General features: G+C 39.3%; 1 protein-coding gene across 5 annotated transcripts in view; it reads left to right on the top strand.

Moving 5' to 3' along the window:
• The window catches only part of ITGB6 (integrin subunit beta 6), a 69,551-nt gene that overhangs the window by 33,418 nt on the left and 20,804 nt on the right, over positions 1 to 15,329 (top strand). For all 5 annotated transcript variants that reach the window (XR_005218762.1, XM_037849269.1, XM_037849267.1 and 2 more), the window contains 3 exons: positions 6,051 to 6,140; positions 10,183 to 10,317; positions 10,536 to 10,953. Coding sequence is in view for 4 of the 5 variants with exons in the window: in XM_037849269.1 (XP_037705197.1) it covers positions 6,051 to 6,140; positions 10,183 to 10,317; positions 10,536 to 10,953 (643 nt within the window). In the remaining variant the exon portion in view is untranslated. The remainder of the gene's footprint in view (positions 1 to 6,050; positions 6,141 to 10,182; positions 10,318 to 10,535; positions 10,954 to 15,329) is intronic.

The following is a 15,329-nucleotide window of genomic DNA, read 5'->3' as shown; positions in this document are numbered from 1 at the left end:
GCACACTCCCATCACTACCCACCTGCCTGAGGAATGCTGACAGTTGAAAGCCTGAAGGCAAAGCAGATATCATGCAACCCAGAGACAGACATTCACGCTACCCTTGGGCCAGAAACAATTACATGTTCTCCTTGGAATCTTGGGTGTCCTAATAACACAGTCAAGCCTGGGGATAAATTTTGCATAAAACTGGGAACCCTGCATTTACTGATATAATGAACATGAGAACCAGAGGAATAAAACTCCACAAGAATGAAAGACTTCACAGGGAGAAAGCCTTCTGATTGCCTTCAGAAGGATTTATTTCAGCAAACTCACAACCCATGCCCAGGTTTGGAAGAAACATGTCCCTGACAAAAGCAAGGACTCACCAGCAAAGAGCTGTTTTTCCTTTGACCAGATAAATAGCACAATACAGTCCCCCAGGAAATTATTTTTTTGCAGCTATGCTTTTGCTACTTCCTACACTTTTTTCAAGAAGTAGCCTTTCTGTTTAAAAATAATTATAGCCACAACCTTTTCCTTTTATCCCCCCTCCTCCTTTGTTTTTTTTTTTTGGGGGGGGGGGTTGGAAAATGTTCTATAAGCTCTAAGCCCCTATTTATAAATATAAGGTGTATTATCTTAACTTTCTAATGAGACTCCTACCCTGGCTTTCTGTTGGCATTTGCAGCAGTTCCCAGCACAGCCCAGTAGTAGCCAGGTGGGGCAGAATGAGCACCAGCTTTTGAGTCAAGACCTACTCCTGTCACTCTTCGCTATGTGACTGGCAAAGGCACTGACATCTCCAATGAAAAAACTAAGGGCTTGAAGGTTAAAGAAGCTGAGCCTAGTCTCCAGACTACTCAGACACATCTCTTGGGCTCACCAACAACAGTCACAAGACGGGGATAGCCACTGTCAACACCTAAGATAGGCAGGTTGGATAAGAGTCTGGCTTTAGGACCGAGGACAGGAGATGGGCCCAGCTCTACTACTTCCTAGCTGGGTGACGCTGGGCAGGTTAACTAACTTCTCTGGACCTCTGGATTGGGCAGTAACACAGGGATAATAATGGTACCTAAACAATAGAACCGTTGTGAGGAATGAAAGAGATGAGGCTTGCAAAGCAGTAAGCACAATGGTAGTAGGAATGTTAGCTCTGGTTATTCTTTTCCCGGGGATAGGAGGAGGGTGGCTCTGGGCACCATTAGCCCTGGCTGCCCACCCCATGGGCTCCCTGCACCAGCACAATGAGCTGTGTGGGACCTGAGGAGATAAGGAGCAATGTAGTCCTTTCCCATTTATTCCTTACCACTTTTCTGAGGTCATCCCAGAGTCCCCTCAACGAAGCTCCGGGAACCTTGGGCTTCTGAGGATTCAGGTGGTGAAAGGCAGAGGTGCCTGAGGATATCAGGAGGCTTTTGCTGACCTATCTGTCCTATTCCCAGGTGCCCTGAATTTGTAACTGCAGCTCATGTGGGCTTGATCCTAGAACCAACTCTGGGGGAGGAAGAGATACGGGCGGAGGAGGCGATGCCATGAGAAACAAGGGTGCTGCCCAGGTGTACCTCTACCTAGGTAGATGGAATCCACGTAGGAACTGATGACTCCTTGTGGGCAAACACCTGACAGATCCGAGACCCTCTGAGAATTACCTGCACTTTCTGCGATTTAAGTGACATCCTGATTACTGAGAAGCATCCTCTCAATAACAATAGCAGCAGCAACAATCAATGCCTCTCTGTGCATCTGTTTGACTCGGAACAGCCGCACAGCCATTTCTGTTGGTATTACACACACACACACACACACACACACACGCACACACACCAAGGACGTCTATAGTGACAAAAGTCAAAATAGTGGTTATATTTTGCAGGGGAGGTGTATTGACTGAGGAAGTACAAAGAAGGTTTCCAGGGGGCTGATCTTTGTGGTGGTTAAACTTGCATGTTTACTTTTTAAAAATGCATTGAGCTGTAAACTTATTACTTGTACACTGTGCATGTATGTTATACTGCCATTAAGTTTTCAGAAAGAGAGTGAAAGAGAGAGGAGAGAGTGAATGTACAAACAGGAGCCATTAACTGCAGAGATACATGGTAACGGATAAAAATACTTTAAGTGATTAGAGAAAAGGTTTGTGTACAGATTATATAACATCATAGGTTCTCAGTCTCTACAAGTCAACATTTTAGTAAATGAAAATACATTTACTAAATGTATTTAAAATTTACATTTAATAAATGTACTTTAAGACCATAAACATTGACGTTGATAAAATAATACTGTCAAAAAATTCTGCTCATAAATTCCCTCTCAATATTGGCAAGTCTTCGTGGAGACATTTGGGAGCACAGAGCCTAAGGAGAAGCAGCAGTTGCTTTACGTACCTGGTTTTACAAATTCTTTATTAAAATGCTGAGATGTGGCAAGTCAACTTCTGATTTCCCACCCTCTAATGAGAGCCTTGAGTGGTGCAGTCTGTGTAAAATGGTGGCTAATGAGCTCTGAGGTGGTGAGGAGTCTTTGAGACTACAGCAGAATGTCACAAGAGTAGGACATAAAGGACTGGAGCCCTAAAAGTAGAGTGACCATCCAAGGCAGAAACCAAATCAAGATGCCCAGCAGGGACACAGTTAACACTAAACACTATCCCAAAACCCAGCGAGGCTCTGAATAGGAAGACGAGGAGTTAACCAAACAGGAAGTACAATCAAAGTAGGAACACAGGTCATGCCAGGAGCTGTCCCTTCTGTGGGAGAGAATGCCGAGAAAGCACCAAAAGCAGAGAAGGGTCTGCCAAGGTCCTCAGCCTGTCTGTTTGAAAAGAAAGGCAACCAACAATATGCCCAAAGCAACCAGAAGGGCAGGTGTGTCAGCTGCACGTCTGTCAGCTGGTTCTGGCAACCAGACACGGACAGGCCCCTTGGAGACACCCTCCTAGAGGATCCTGGAGTGTGCAGGTATAAATTCAGGCACTTTCCTGTCTCCTCTGAGGCCTACCTGTTAAATGTCCCCCTGTCCATTCCTTATCCTGTATCCTTAACAGAGAGTAGTGTTCCAGGGAGCAAATGCAGACTTTGGGACAAATAAAAAATATTTATTGAGATGTGGGCAGAGTAAACAAATAAATAGGGCTTGAAGAAGGAAGTTAGGGAAACTAAAGCTATCAGAATAAGCCAACCCTGCCAACATGAGTGAGAAAAGCAATCTCAGGAATTCCTGGGTAGAGAGAGGGGAGAAAATCCATAATTAGGATAATCCATGAACAGATAGTAGAGAATTGAAGCCCAAGAAATTCAAGTGCAAACCTTGGAGTTTGCATTTCTAATTAGCTCATGCATCATCACATCTCCAAAGTTCAACATTTCTAATATCCAAGAGCTAATCTTTTAGAGTCACAATGCTATAACTCATCATATCCAGGCACAGGAAAGCATCTTTTTTTCTGACATTAAACATGTTTAATCACAACAACTTATAATAGCACTTTGGGACTTTAATTAAAGGAAGGCATTTGATGCATGATATTTAAAGTAATCACAATACTACAAGATTTAAAGTGTAATTTTTTACAGCTTTAGACCAGGAAGCCAAAGCGTCCATGTTTATAGTTGATTATTTGAAATGCCACTGGAGGAATCAGCATCCAAAAATTAATTCATAGTTTTCCTCTCTACACAATTGTCGGTGTTATCACTGGGTACTGCTACTAGCTGCCAACTCCTTTGTATCCTCATGTTAGTGGTAATGAGCAAATGCATGAACGCAAACCACTGGTCCTAACGGTCAAGTGCCAAATGTCATATACCACATACAGGATCCTAATTATGCTTTAGGAAATGGACAGTTTGGCTCTGCTAGCCAAGAAGTAACCTAAATTTAGAGGCCTCATGAACTATTGCTTGTAGTAAATACTCATTACACTTCAGCCTTGGGAATACCAGGGCATTTTTCAAGTTAGCAGTTTCACACAAACCCAAGAGCCCTTGAAATTCTTATTCTAAAAAATCTAAACATTTCTTTGTCAAGCTCTAAAGTTTCCCTCCATCCTCTCTTCTGGGATCAGATTTACATTCCAGCTCCGCTAGAGTGAAATTCAAGTTCCTATTTAGGTATTTGCTATTAACCACAAGTCTCATGCTTCATGGCCCTTTATGACATGTGTTTATTTGAGAAGGTTAAGTCGGTGAACCAGTGCCTTCAATGTATTTTGCAAGTTCTGCCTGACTCAGGGAAACAGAATGGGGCCTACGGTTCACAGACAGGGAGGTGGGGTGTGGCATGAGGGTGAGGAATTACCTGAATTACCACCGGCAGCCCCCTCAGTGATGGAACTTGGTGTCAAGGCAGAGCAACATCTGACATATTGTATGAGCTCACCTTTCCAGCAACTTCAAACTTAAACACAACCACGAACACAGAAATAAGTGGAAATATCAAAATCCGCAAATTAAAACCAACACCCATTTTCCCATGTAAGAGGTGTACAAAGCTTGGGCTTTGCCAGGTCCCCACCTCTGGGAAGCAGCTGGGAATTCTGCATGGATTTTGTGTTCTCATCTCATTTTGGTTTCATTTGTTCCTCTCCTTGGTTCCCTTCATTGTCCCTTGTCCTGATTTATTTTCTGAGTATCATGATTATAATCAATGACAATTATTAATTCTAAGATAGCTTTATGCATTTTTCTAAACTGCTTAAATCCTGTTTGGAATAAGATGGAGTATCAGTATGTTTGAGCTATAAGAGATGCCCTAAATCCTTCACTCAAAGCTTATTTCCTCTTTTCTACATACAATTTTAATAAACTCAGTCATCCAATTTCAGAACTCAGGACGATTTAGAAGACCATGGTTGACAAAGAGTAGTTGTCTCCTCATGATGTAGCACAACTTATCAAGCTTACTTAATAGATGATGTTGAATGCAACATAAATGAATAAAGAGAAAACTAGTAAGAGAGTGGTACCTGACAGCCTAACAAGATAGAAACTATTTTTTTAAAAAAATACAAGAATCTAAAAGCATGGTGGTAGGGCCTGCTTGGTGCGGGCATAACCTTGCCATGGATTTTAGAAGCCATTTTTGGTAATAGACTATAGTTAATATTGCTAAGTATGATTCTGTTTCTTCAAGAAAAAACTCAAAGTATGCTTGGGATTCTTTAAGAAGGCAGAGATGCGTATTGTAGATTTTAGAGAAGTTTTTGTTTAAAAATGAAGTTTTAAAACATAAAACTTAACAGAGGGGTAACGTCCAACTATCTGGAACATTCCCATCTTTGCAATGCCTCATTCCCTGGCCTTTCTGGACACCTGGAGCGTTGACTAATCCTTCCCACTGGAGAAACTAATAAGGGAGTTTCCCCAGTGGGAAGGATATCTCAGGAGAAGCAATAGGTGGGGCATGGCTATCATGTAGAGCTAGGTTCCGACTCACCCAATGGTGATGGAATGGGAAGTGATTCCAGCCAACCCCACAGGGCTGACATCAGCAGCGCCAGGCCCTAGGAGAGCCCTTGTTGCCAGTAGGAAAGGGGGAGTTCATAACAAGTATCCAAATTATTTGCTCTTTTTCTCCACCGAGCTATTGCTTATTAAGATATCTGGACTGAATAACTTACAGAGTGACCTGAATCACTCACCCATGTGCACTGAATCTTGCTTCCCACAGCATTACAAAAAGAGGAAATAATTCCTGGAAGTGTGTTCAGAATTCTTTGGACAAGGTTGCTCCACCAGTGGAAGACATTACAAAAATGGTTTTATTATTCGAGACCTGACTCCCATCAGGGCATAAGTCATAGCCCTAAACGAAGGCAACAGCAGACATTAGATTTCCCCAGTGGTAATTCTGGCCAGTCTCTTTCCCACTTGAGTGCAGCACAGACACAAGGGCTACAGTTTCAGAAGAAACGTCCGTTTATTATCAGGAGCCTGTTTTCACTTGCCAGTTAAATAGAGGCAATCACAACCAGCAAGCTGAACCCCACACTTAACATTTCTCAGTTACAGCGAGCAAACAAAGACTGTTTTAGTTATTTATTTATTTTTGTTTGTTTGTAGAATTATGCAAAACTTATTCCTGGAGCTACAGTTGGGCTACTTCAGAAGGATTCTGGAAACATTCTCCAGCTGATCATCTCAGCTTATGAAGTATGATATTTTCAGTCGCCTTCTTTTTTGCATTTCTTTGGTATTTAAAATCTAAGGTGGGTTTTGGGCAGTTACATGCACCCTCATTTGTTGGCAGAGAGAGTGGGTATCCACAAAGAAAAAAATCTCTCAGCATTAATTTGGCCAAAACATAAATTCTGTTCACCTAATTTGCCAGTAGTCTTCCTGGAAGGTAGAATAGAAAATGGAAATATCATAGCTGATCATAAAGTTTAGGTTGTTTTCATAACAGTAACTAACAGCAGCACTGTCACCTGGGAGAATTTAATTCCACTGAAAAGGCTCCATAAGTCACACAATTAAGCACCTCACTTCTCTGTCTGAAAAAAAATTGAGTTTAAATTGCCAATGAGTAACAGAGCTACCTAGGAAAACATCTCCCCAGGCTTAATGAGACCAGATCTTAACTCAAGAAAAAACGCAAATGTTGACTACACACCAAAACATCAAAAACACACCAGACACACCACTTTTTACATTCTCTAATCTGGGGATCCTGGGAAATTTTCCATTGACTTTAATGTACCTATAAAATGATTTGCCTTGATTTTATGAATTAGTATCTGAGGACAAAATTCCTCCCTTAAAATAAGATACATACCTACAGGTTGCTATAATGTTCTCTTTCTTTGTCCTCATTTCATAACTAAATTAATCAACAATGGATAGCCAACTCTTTTTTATTTTGGGTCCTCAATATTATCTGCCCTGTTTGTCTTTACTAACAAAGGGGAAAGAAAACCACACACACACATATAAAACAAAGATGAAAGTCTAAGTTAGTATAGAAACCAAAAAAAGTTAATTTTTTTAAAGCCACAGATCTCTATAGAGCTCTAATATTTTCTGTAAAACACAATCACATAATTAACAAATGTGTAACATTTTCCTAATTTTTGATATTTTAAAAGTACAATGACCCATATGTAGTGTATGCTAATATTTAGTAGATACCAAACCAATTTTCCTTAACTAAATGATACCTTGGAATCATCTAGGAAGATTTTTAAAAATAGGCATGTCCAGATTCCTCACATAGATGTCTTAAGAAAACTTTAGGAGAAGGAAGAGCTGCATATTTTGAAAAAAAACTCCCTGATCATTTTGATATCACCCCACTAATTTTGAAACTCACGTTAAGGTAAAAAAAACAAGGTATTCCTTCTCAAATACTTCTTTTCATCAAATAATTAAATACTGATGTGTCCACTAAAATTATAGGAGAATGGAGTTTTTTCACTGATCTCAGAAGTGTTCATTATTTTTGGCTCACATCAAAAATTAATCACCACATTAGCTCATGCTTGAAATTCTTCCAGACAGGAAAGCTTGTCAACAAAACACCATAAAACCTTCCTCCTCTCATGCAGTAAAGCTTTAATCTGTAGAATCAAATAAAGTCCTGCAGTGGTTCTTTACCGAGTCAGATCATACTCTATTTCCTTTAACCCAGCACCCTGAAAAGTGTTGGCCAAAGAACTTCAGAGGAATTAAGCAAATTAGAGAACAGTGAATTGTCAAAAATATGTCCTCTTCCCACCAGACCCGCCCCACCCAGCCCCGTCTTGCTCTGTCAAAGATTAAGTCTGACTTTATAGTCCCAAATCACTCGCATGGCTCACCAGACAGTTGAAATCAAGGCATTCCACATTTGACTTGAATCTCAAGTCCTTACTTTACTGTCTCAAAAATACAAAGAGTTTATTATTCTTACACGAAACAATCTTGCTCCAGAGTTATTACTGAAACTTTTTCATTCATTGGGTGATGTATACAACAGATCTTGGCATCAGTTGAAATTATTATTTTTTTTACTCTGTTATTTTTAAATGTATTCTAAAAGGGCTTTAAAATATGGGGGTCCATAGACTGAATTTTCTTCCAGTTTGTAAAAAGAGAGAGAAGGAAAGAAAATACATTGTGGTAAAACATAAAATGCTTCTGACTGGTTTTTCCTGGGGCAGAGGAGGACGATTTGTTTATAATTAATGGTTAGAAACTTGAACTCAGTATATCACAGGGCTACGTTGATTTAAAAAATAAAAATTTAAATACCAGATTTGTATTCATCCAGCCATTAGCAGCTAATTTCTTTCCTTCCCAAACCACCTAACAAAAGCTACTGAAATATCAGTGATCCCATTAAACTCCATGAGGGAGCCAACTTGCTTTCTTTTGTTTTGCCCGGCTCACAGTAGATAACTCAATAAATGAATGAAGGAAATGATGAAATACCTAAGTAAACATTTATGTCCTTTCCTTGGGAAGTTTACATTAAAATATCCCTGGTGAAATTTGCAATATGATATTCCAATTATTTCAGTGCTAAGATTTCCTTCGTTTTGGTCAGACTATGTCCAAAGGCAGGTAGGATCGTCTTGCTTTGCAGTTGGCAAAATTATACTTAAGAAAAATTTGAATCTTCCCTTATACCCTAACCAAATGCATCATATCTAGTCTTCCTCTCTTCAGTCTATTTCATCATGTCAATCCTCTCTTTTCCATTCCCACAACACCCCCAGATCCAGATCCTCTTGCCCCAGGCTGGGAGGAGTGCAAACAACCTCCCAGCTTTCTTGACTCAAGTCTTCCCATCCCCACCCGTGTCTGTCCTGCACACACCTCCAAAGCAACTTCCTTTCAGTTGTGTTTTCAGTAGATTGGGCTCCTGCTTAAAAGCTTCAGGGCTGTTTCCCACAGCACCAGGTCTTAACTCTCCAAATATCAGGGCTGTTTGTTGTCTGGTGTCTCCCAAGGCAGGAGAGGTGCAGACTTGGACAGAGCCCCACCTCTCCTTACAATACCAATACCACACACCCACTCCTGGCCCTGGGCTTTCTCTCCTCTGCTTTCCCTTTCCTGAAATTCTCCTGTCATCCTCTCCACACACCTAAACCCAACTCAGCCTTTAAGGATCAGTCTTCTCTTAACACTTTAGCCTTCACCGACTGCCCTCTTCTCTGAACTATCCCAAACCCTCCTCGGTATTGCATGATTTTTAAAACTTAATGGGGCACTGACACTTATGTTAATTGCTACACCTGATTCCATCTTTTTTTTTTTTTTCCCTCGGTGACAGGAAGCCTCTTGAGGGAGAAATTGTCTCATACTCCTATATTCTCTACAGACCCCCAGCTCTACACCTAATGTGAAATAGGTACTCAATAAATTCCAATATTGATTTCAAGGCACAGGTTTCCCCATGTTTTAACATCTCTAAAATTGAGGTGTGTCACCATCTAGGGCATCTTACCACTGCTGTGAGTTGGGTGGCAGTCATGACATAGTTTTTGTTGCCTGCTCGTGTATGAACTTGGACATAATTGTGTATATTGTTTGTCATTTCTACTTAAGTGCATTGTCGGTACCCTAAGAGATGAGCTTAACTGTAATTTTAAGATATCTGCAAGAAGTGTGCACTATGATTTGATATTTAAATGAAAAGTATGCAGAAATGCACCACAACAGAACAGCAGGGTAGAAATTTGGTATCAGTGTAGGAAATATTCATTATTGGAGGAATGACTGCAATTCTGTATTCCTTCCAAGAAACAACCAGCTGCTTTATGGGATCTAAGAAATGATGATAGCCACGAGTAGAGGAAGCTGTTTTATATTTCATTACTAAGACAGAAGCAAAAGCATTGCCTTTTATATGCCAAGCAATGCAACTGAGGGCAGGAGAATTGGCCAAATCCTTCAGAATTGATAAAATAATTTTCAAAGCAATTGTAGGCTGATGTTGGGCAGAACAATCATATGTTGTACAGAATGATCTTGAGGTATTTTGTCATAGTTTGTCATAAAATAATGGTGTCTCTTACAACTGATGGTGTCTTGGATTCAATAAAATGTGATATGTATGTATTGATTGCTCACTTTCTTGCTTGATGAAATGGTGAGTTTCTTTTAGAGTCAATTTCCATTTTATTCTTTATAGTTTAATGAACATGGTTCACAGTTTCCTTCTCTGACTGTAATTTTTGGTGTGACTGTTTAACTCTTTATGTCTTAACTAAAGGAACTGAGGTCTGAGGTGGAACTGGAAGTCTTAGGAGATACAGAAGGACTTAATTTGTCGTTCACAGCTGTCTGTAACAATGGCACCCTCTTCCCACACCAGAAGAAATGCTCTCACATGAAGGTGGGAGACACAGTAAGTACCTGGCCAAAATGCCATCTGAAAAAATATTGGGAGGGTCAGAAATTAGCTCAGCACTCTAAAGCTGGACTTCTTATTTCAAGAATTTCAGAAGCAATTTTCAAAGATTTCCTAATAAATGCTTTTGGCAAAACTGAGCTCCACTCAGCTTTGTTTCACACCATGTATTTTGGTGGATTGAGGAAGCAGATAATTGATATTTTCTTTTCCAGGCGTCATTCAACGTGACTGTGAGTATGTCAAACTGTGAGAAGAGAAACAGGCACATCATCATAAAGCCTGTGGGGCTGGGGGACACCCTTGAAATACTCATCAGTCCAGAATGCAACTGTGACTGTCAGAAAGAAGTGGAAATGAACAGCTCCAAGTGCCACAATGGGAACGGCTCCTTCCAGTGTGGAGTGTGTGCCTGCAACCCCGGCCACATGGGTCCTCGCTGCGAGTGTGAGGAGGACACACTGAGCGCGGATTCCTGCAAGGAGGCCCCAGACCATCCCTCATGCAGCGGAAGGGGCGACTGCTACTGTGGGCAGTGCATCTGCCACTTATCTCCCTACGGAAGCATTTATGGCCCTTACTGCCAGTGTGACAATTTCTCCTGTGTGAGACATAAAGGGCTGCTCTGTGGAGGTAGGATGCATCTATATCCATCTTACACTGCTCCTGTTCAAGTCTCAGACAGGTGCTTTACATCCTTTGCACCTTCCATGGTTTTCCTGTGCTTAGTAGGTGCTCAGTAAATATTTGCTGGTTGACCGAGGGGGATCCAGCTTTAGACCTAGGGTAACCAAAACGTCTCTAGTGTATTTTCTGGCTTTAACATTCACCTGGAGTGATATATCTGCCAATAGAAATTATATCTCTCAGAATAAATAGGTAAAAGATAGAAATGCATTCTCTCTGGTGATCACGCAGACTCCACAAAACGGCATGTAAACTGTGCTCTATTACCTGCCACACTTTTCTGGATCAGGTTGCTGGCTATCTGACCCAACTGTTAAATGCCTTTTAGTGTGGAAAAATAAAAAGCTAGGCTGCTAAAGCAGCATGCTGTCAAGGACAAGGGGCATGATAATACTAAAGGGTCTTTCAGAGCCTTCATTCATTCTATAAATATTTATTAAACACTTATTATGTGCCAGATACTAGGCTAGGCACTGAGTGTAATATAGATGAATAAAGACTTATGTGAAAAAGGCTATGGAATGGATAAAAACAAAAAATTGCTTGGAATATTTTTGAGAAATTAGAAAAAATTTTAGAATAGTAGAAATACTTGTGTTTTCATGTTTTTTGGAGATGCAAAATCACTGTAGTTTAAGAATGTATTACATCTAACATGATCATTATAAAATCATCTACGTATATACATATACTACATATATTAAAATATAATTTATTTAGGCAAGAATTATAAATGTATTAATATACTTAAAAATGATATAGATTTGTGATATGATTGAAATACTGACTGCTGAATTTAAGCTGTCATGTCTCAGGGTTTTCACTGTGCGTACGCAGGCAGATCTTCTAAGCCAAAAGCCGTTATCTTTATAGGAAACGAAGCAAGTTCTGTTTTCAATACACAGTGTCAGGAATATTAAAACAGATTAATTTTCAGAAAAAGACCTGAGGATAAAAGAAGCCTCAGATAATTCTGGGCTTTTTGAAAACCATTTGATACCCTTAGAAGTTTACCTAAGATTGATTTTTTTGCTGCTGCTATCTTGTTTGTTTTTTAAATCCCAGAGAGTGAAAAATTCAGGCCTGTCCAGATTAAGATACGTTTCTCTCCCTTTTCACTCAGTGGTTTATTTCCTCATTTAATGGCTGTGCTTCCAAACCCACATCAGTCCTCTTGTCACATGATGCAGAGGATGGCAGAACCTGAAGATGGCAAGCAGCTGACCAAAGGCCATGTCACTGTGTCATAGAAAGAATATCTTGGCAGAATCCCAGATTGCAATCTAATACAAATCCTTTAATAAAACAAGTATTCACAACATTTGAAAAAATCATAACTGAAATTTAATAAAACTTAACAATATTATCACCATATATATTTCAGCCTTTAAATCTTAGATCAAAGAGATCTAGAGCAGTGTAAATTGGATCAGCAACAGAGTTCTTTCTGTTTTTCCTTTTTCATGGTCTTTTACTTTACTTTATATCACACATGTGAATGGAAATGAACTCAAAAAGAGCTGACTCGATCTGTGCATTTTAGTTAGGAAGGCTTTGACAAGAGTTCCTCCCTTTGAATTAGATACAGTGGTTGCTAAAGATAGTCTATTTAAAAATTTCTTCTGTTGGACTCAGAAAACTTCACCAGTGCCAGTTTTCTTCATACTTTGGGGTACTGTCTAATCCTCAGCCATTACTGTTCCTCAAAAGTTATTTTATTTTTTAGTAATATCTCAAAGGATTTTAATGTATTAGTAACTTTCTTTTAAAAACAGTGCCATACAGGTACAATTATTCAAATTCAACACATTTATGGTATCCCTCCTGTACCTGGCATTGTGAACAGACAATCTGTTGTTATCTTCATCAGAGCAAATGTACTCTGGCTTCCCAACTCACATAGATCTCACTTAATTCGCAGCTAACACACTCTGCAATGTGCTGCTTCTCTGAAGAGCTATTACCACAGCATTCTTTATCATGCACCTTCTTTCATCCCTCTGTAAACACTCAAAGATATAGGGTTCCACTGATTTTTTTCCTTACCCAACTTCCACTAGTCTTTTATATTTTGATTCTAAGAGACTAGAAACTCTTACAGGTAAATGGCATTACAGAGAAAACTTTCTGCCATAGGCACTTGCAGTTATCATCAATGGCGTTCCGGAAAGATCTATGCCTCTGAGAAGAGTCTGGTAATTTTTTCTTGATCTTTGGCTATCCTCTTGCCTCTACATGAGAACATTATGAAGGTGTAGTTATTGCATGAACAAGTACTTTAGATAGGTAGTTGCTTGAGGATATCTATTTGCATCTTTTGTGGACAGGAGTATGGTTCTGGAAGGCCAATAGAAAGAAGGGTTTCTCAGTTCTGCCATTATGGCTCTTTTCTGTTGTTCCAGGAAGGGTTTTTAAAATTTCTGCCAAGCAATTCTTACATGCAATGATACAGTTGGGCATTCTCAAAGCATTTGGAAATGTATATTTCATTTGACAGTATTTGAAAATCATATTAGTTTTTCAGAATAAACTGTAATATAGAAAATTTTCACTGCCATAAATTGTTTCCCCTTTTCCAAAGAAACCAAAAGAAATTGTAGTTTAGAGGATCACTTACATATAAAAACTAAATTCATGATTTTGGCTGAAATTACCTAATTATTCTTGGTTTTTAATTAATTAGTTCAATTATGGATTACAGTTGAAATATGTCTTAAATTATGAAATGCAGTTGAAGTATGTCTTAATGTCATGGATTCACATAAATTTCAACTCATTTTTCATCAGAGAAGTATAAATCACATATACATATACACATACACATACATATACATATGCCAGGAGCAACCAGAATCCCACTTCAAAATCTTTGGTTTTTTTGAGCAAACAGAACATTAAATACAATAATTACTCTACTGTGTGTCCCTCAAGGCCAGTCAGGAAGACAAAAAAATAATCACCTACTAGACCAGCAATTTACAAGAGAAAACCCAGAATACGTCCTTCTACGGTGAACATGGCAGTGTCTCGTGCAGTGGAAGCCTGCCTTGCTTTTGATTTCTTTTACCTATGCTATTTTTTTTTCAGTATAATTATAGGAATTTTAATACTCTGATAGTTAATTTTGCTTACAAATCTTCCTACCGGATAGTTTTTAGGAATAATGATAATAACTAACTCTTATATAGTGCTTATTTATGGGCTAGGCACTGTTCTAAACCCTGTTATGTATTATCTTCGGCAATCCTTTGTACTAGCTATTAACAATCACTCCATACAGATGAGGAAACTGAGACATGGAGAAGCAAAGTAATTTCCCCAACTTTACCGAGCCAGTAAGTTCTGGAGCCAGGATTCAAACTCTGGGCCATCTGGCTCTAGAATCTGTGCGCACCCAGTACCACATTCCTATATGCCTTCAGAATATTGCTGGAAGGGCAAAACTTGTGAGGCAATGCCTAGTGCACATTTCTTTTTCTAAAGAGAAGTATCATTTACCAGCATTTGTAAATAGATGCTGTTTGTTTGGAATCAAATGCCTATTTTAGTGTCTTGCCCATTATCTCAAACATTTTATTATTAATATTAGTGTTTACACCAACATTATTTGGTCAGATCCCAAAGGCGCTTTGCTTTATCTGCAGCTCGTATTCACATGCCTTTGCCCTTGGCTTCTGTAGCATCACTCTTGGTCCTTCCTACTTCCCTGGGTCTCTTCCGTAGGATCCTTTTCTCTAATCACATTTTAAATATCATTCTCCAGAGCTTTTCTAGACACATTTCTATCTGATCATGGCTCTCCTCTACTTAAAATCCCATAGCTTCCAGGATAAAAGTTCTTAGCTTTAACCCATAAGGCTTTTCATGATCTAATTTCTGACTTTTCATTGACTTTTCCACCACCTCCTTCTCGACACCCTATATTCACCTTTGGCTCCTATCCACATGAAATTACTGTGGTCATTTAAGTAGGTCATACAATTCCACACTTTCCTGCTTTACCTATACTTTGTTCTCTGCCCAAAATGCACTTAAGTAACCTTCTTGTTCTAGTTGTCTTAATATCTTTATCTTCCAAACTCAAGCTCAAGCTCCACTTCTTCTGGGAACTTCCTCAAATCTCCAGACTAATCTGGAAACCCTTTCCCTGTGTGTATAGCACTTACCAAACTTTATTCTGTTCTAAATTATTTATTTGTCCATCTCCTACACTAGACTATAAAAGCTCAGTGACCTTGTCTTATTGAATTTTGTATCCCGTGAGTAATAAAATCTTTAGTACATGGTATTTGCTCAAAGTTCATTAAATAAAAGAATTTGTT

Source organism: Choloepus didactylus, chromosome 9 (genome assembly GCF_015220235.1).
Source record: "Choloepus didactylus isolate mChoDid1 chromosome 9, mChoDid1.pri, whole genome shotgun sequence".
Taxonomy (NCBI): Eukaryota; Metazoa; Chordata; class Mammalia; order Pilosa; family Megalonychidae; genus Choloepus; species Choloepus didactylus.
Note: the sequence above shows the minus strand (reverse complement) of the source record. Positions and strands in the feature narration are given on the sequence as shown.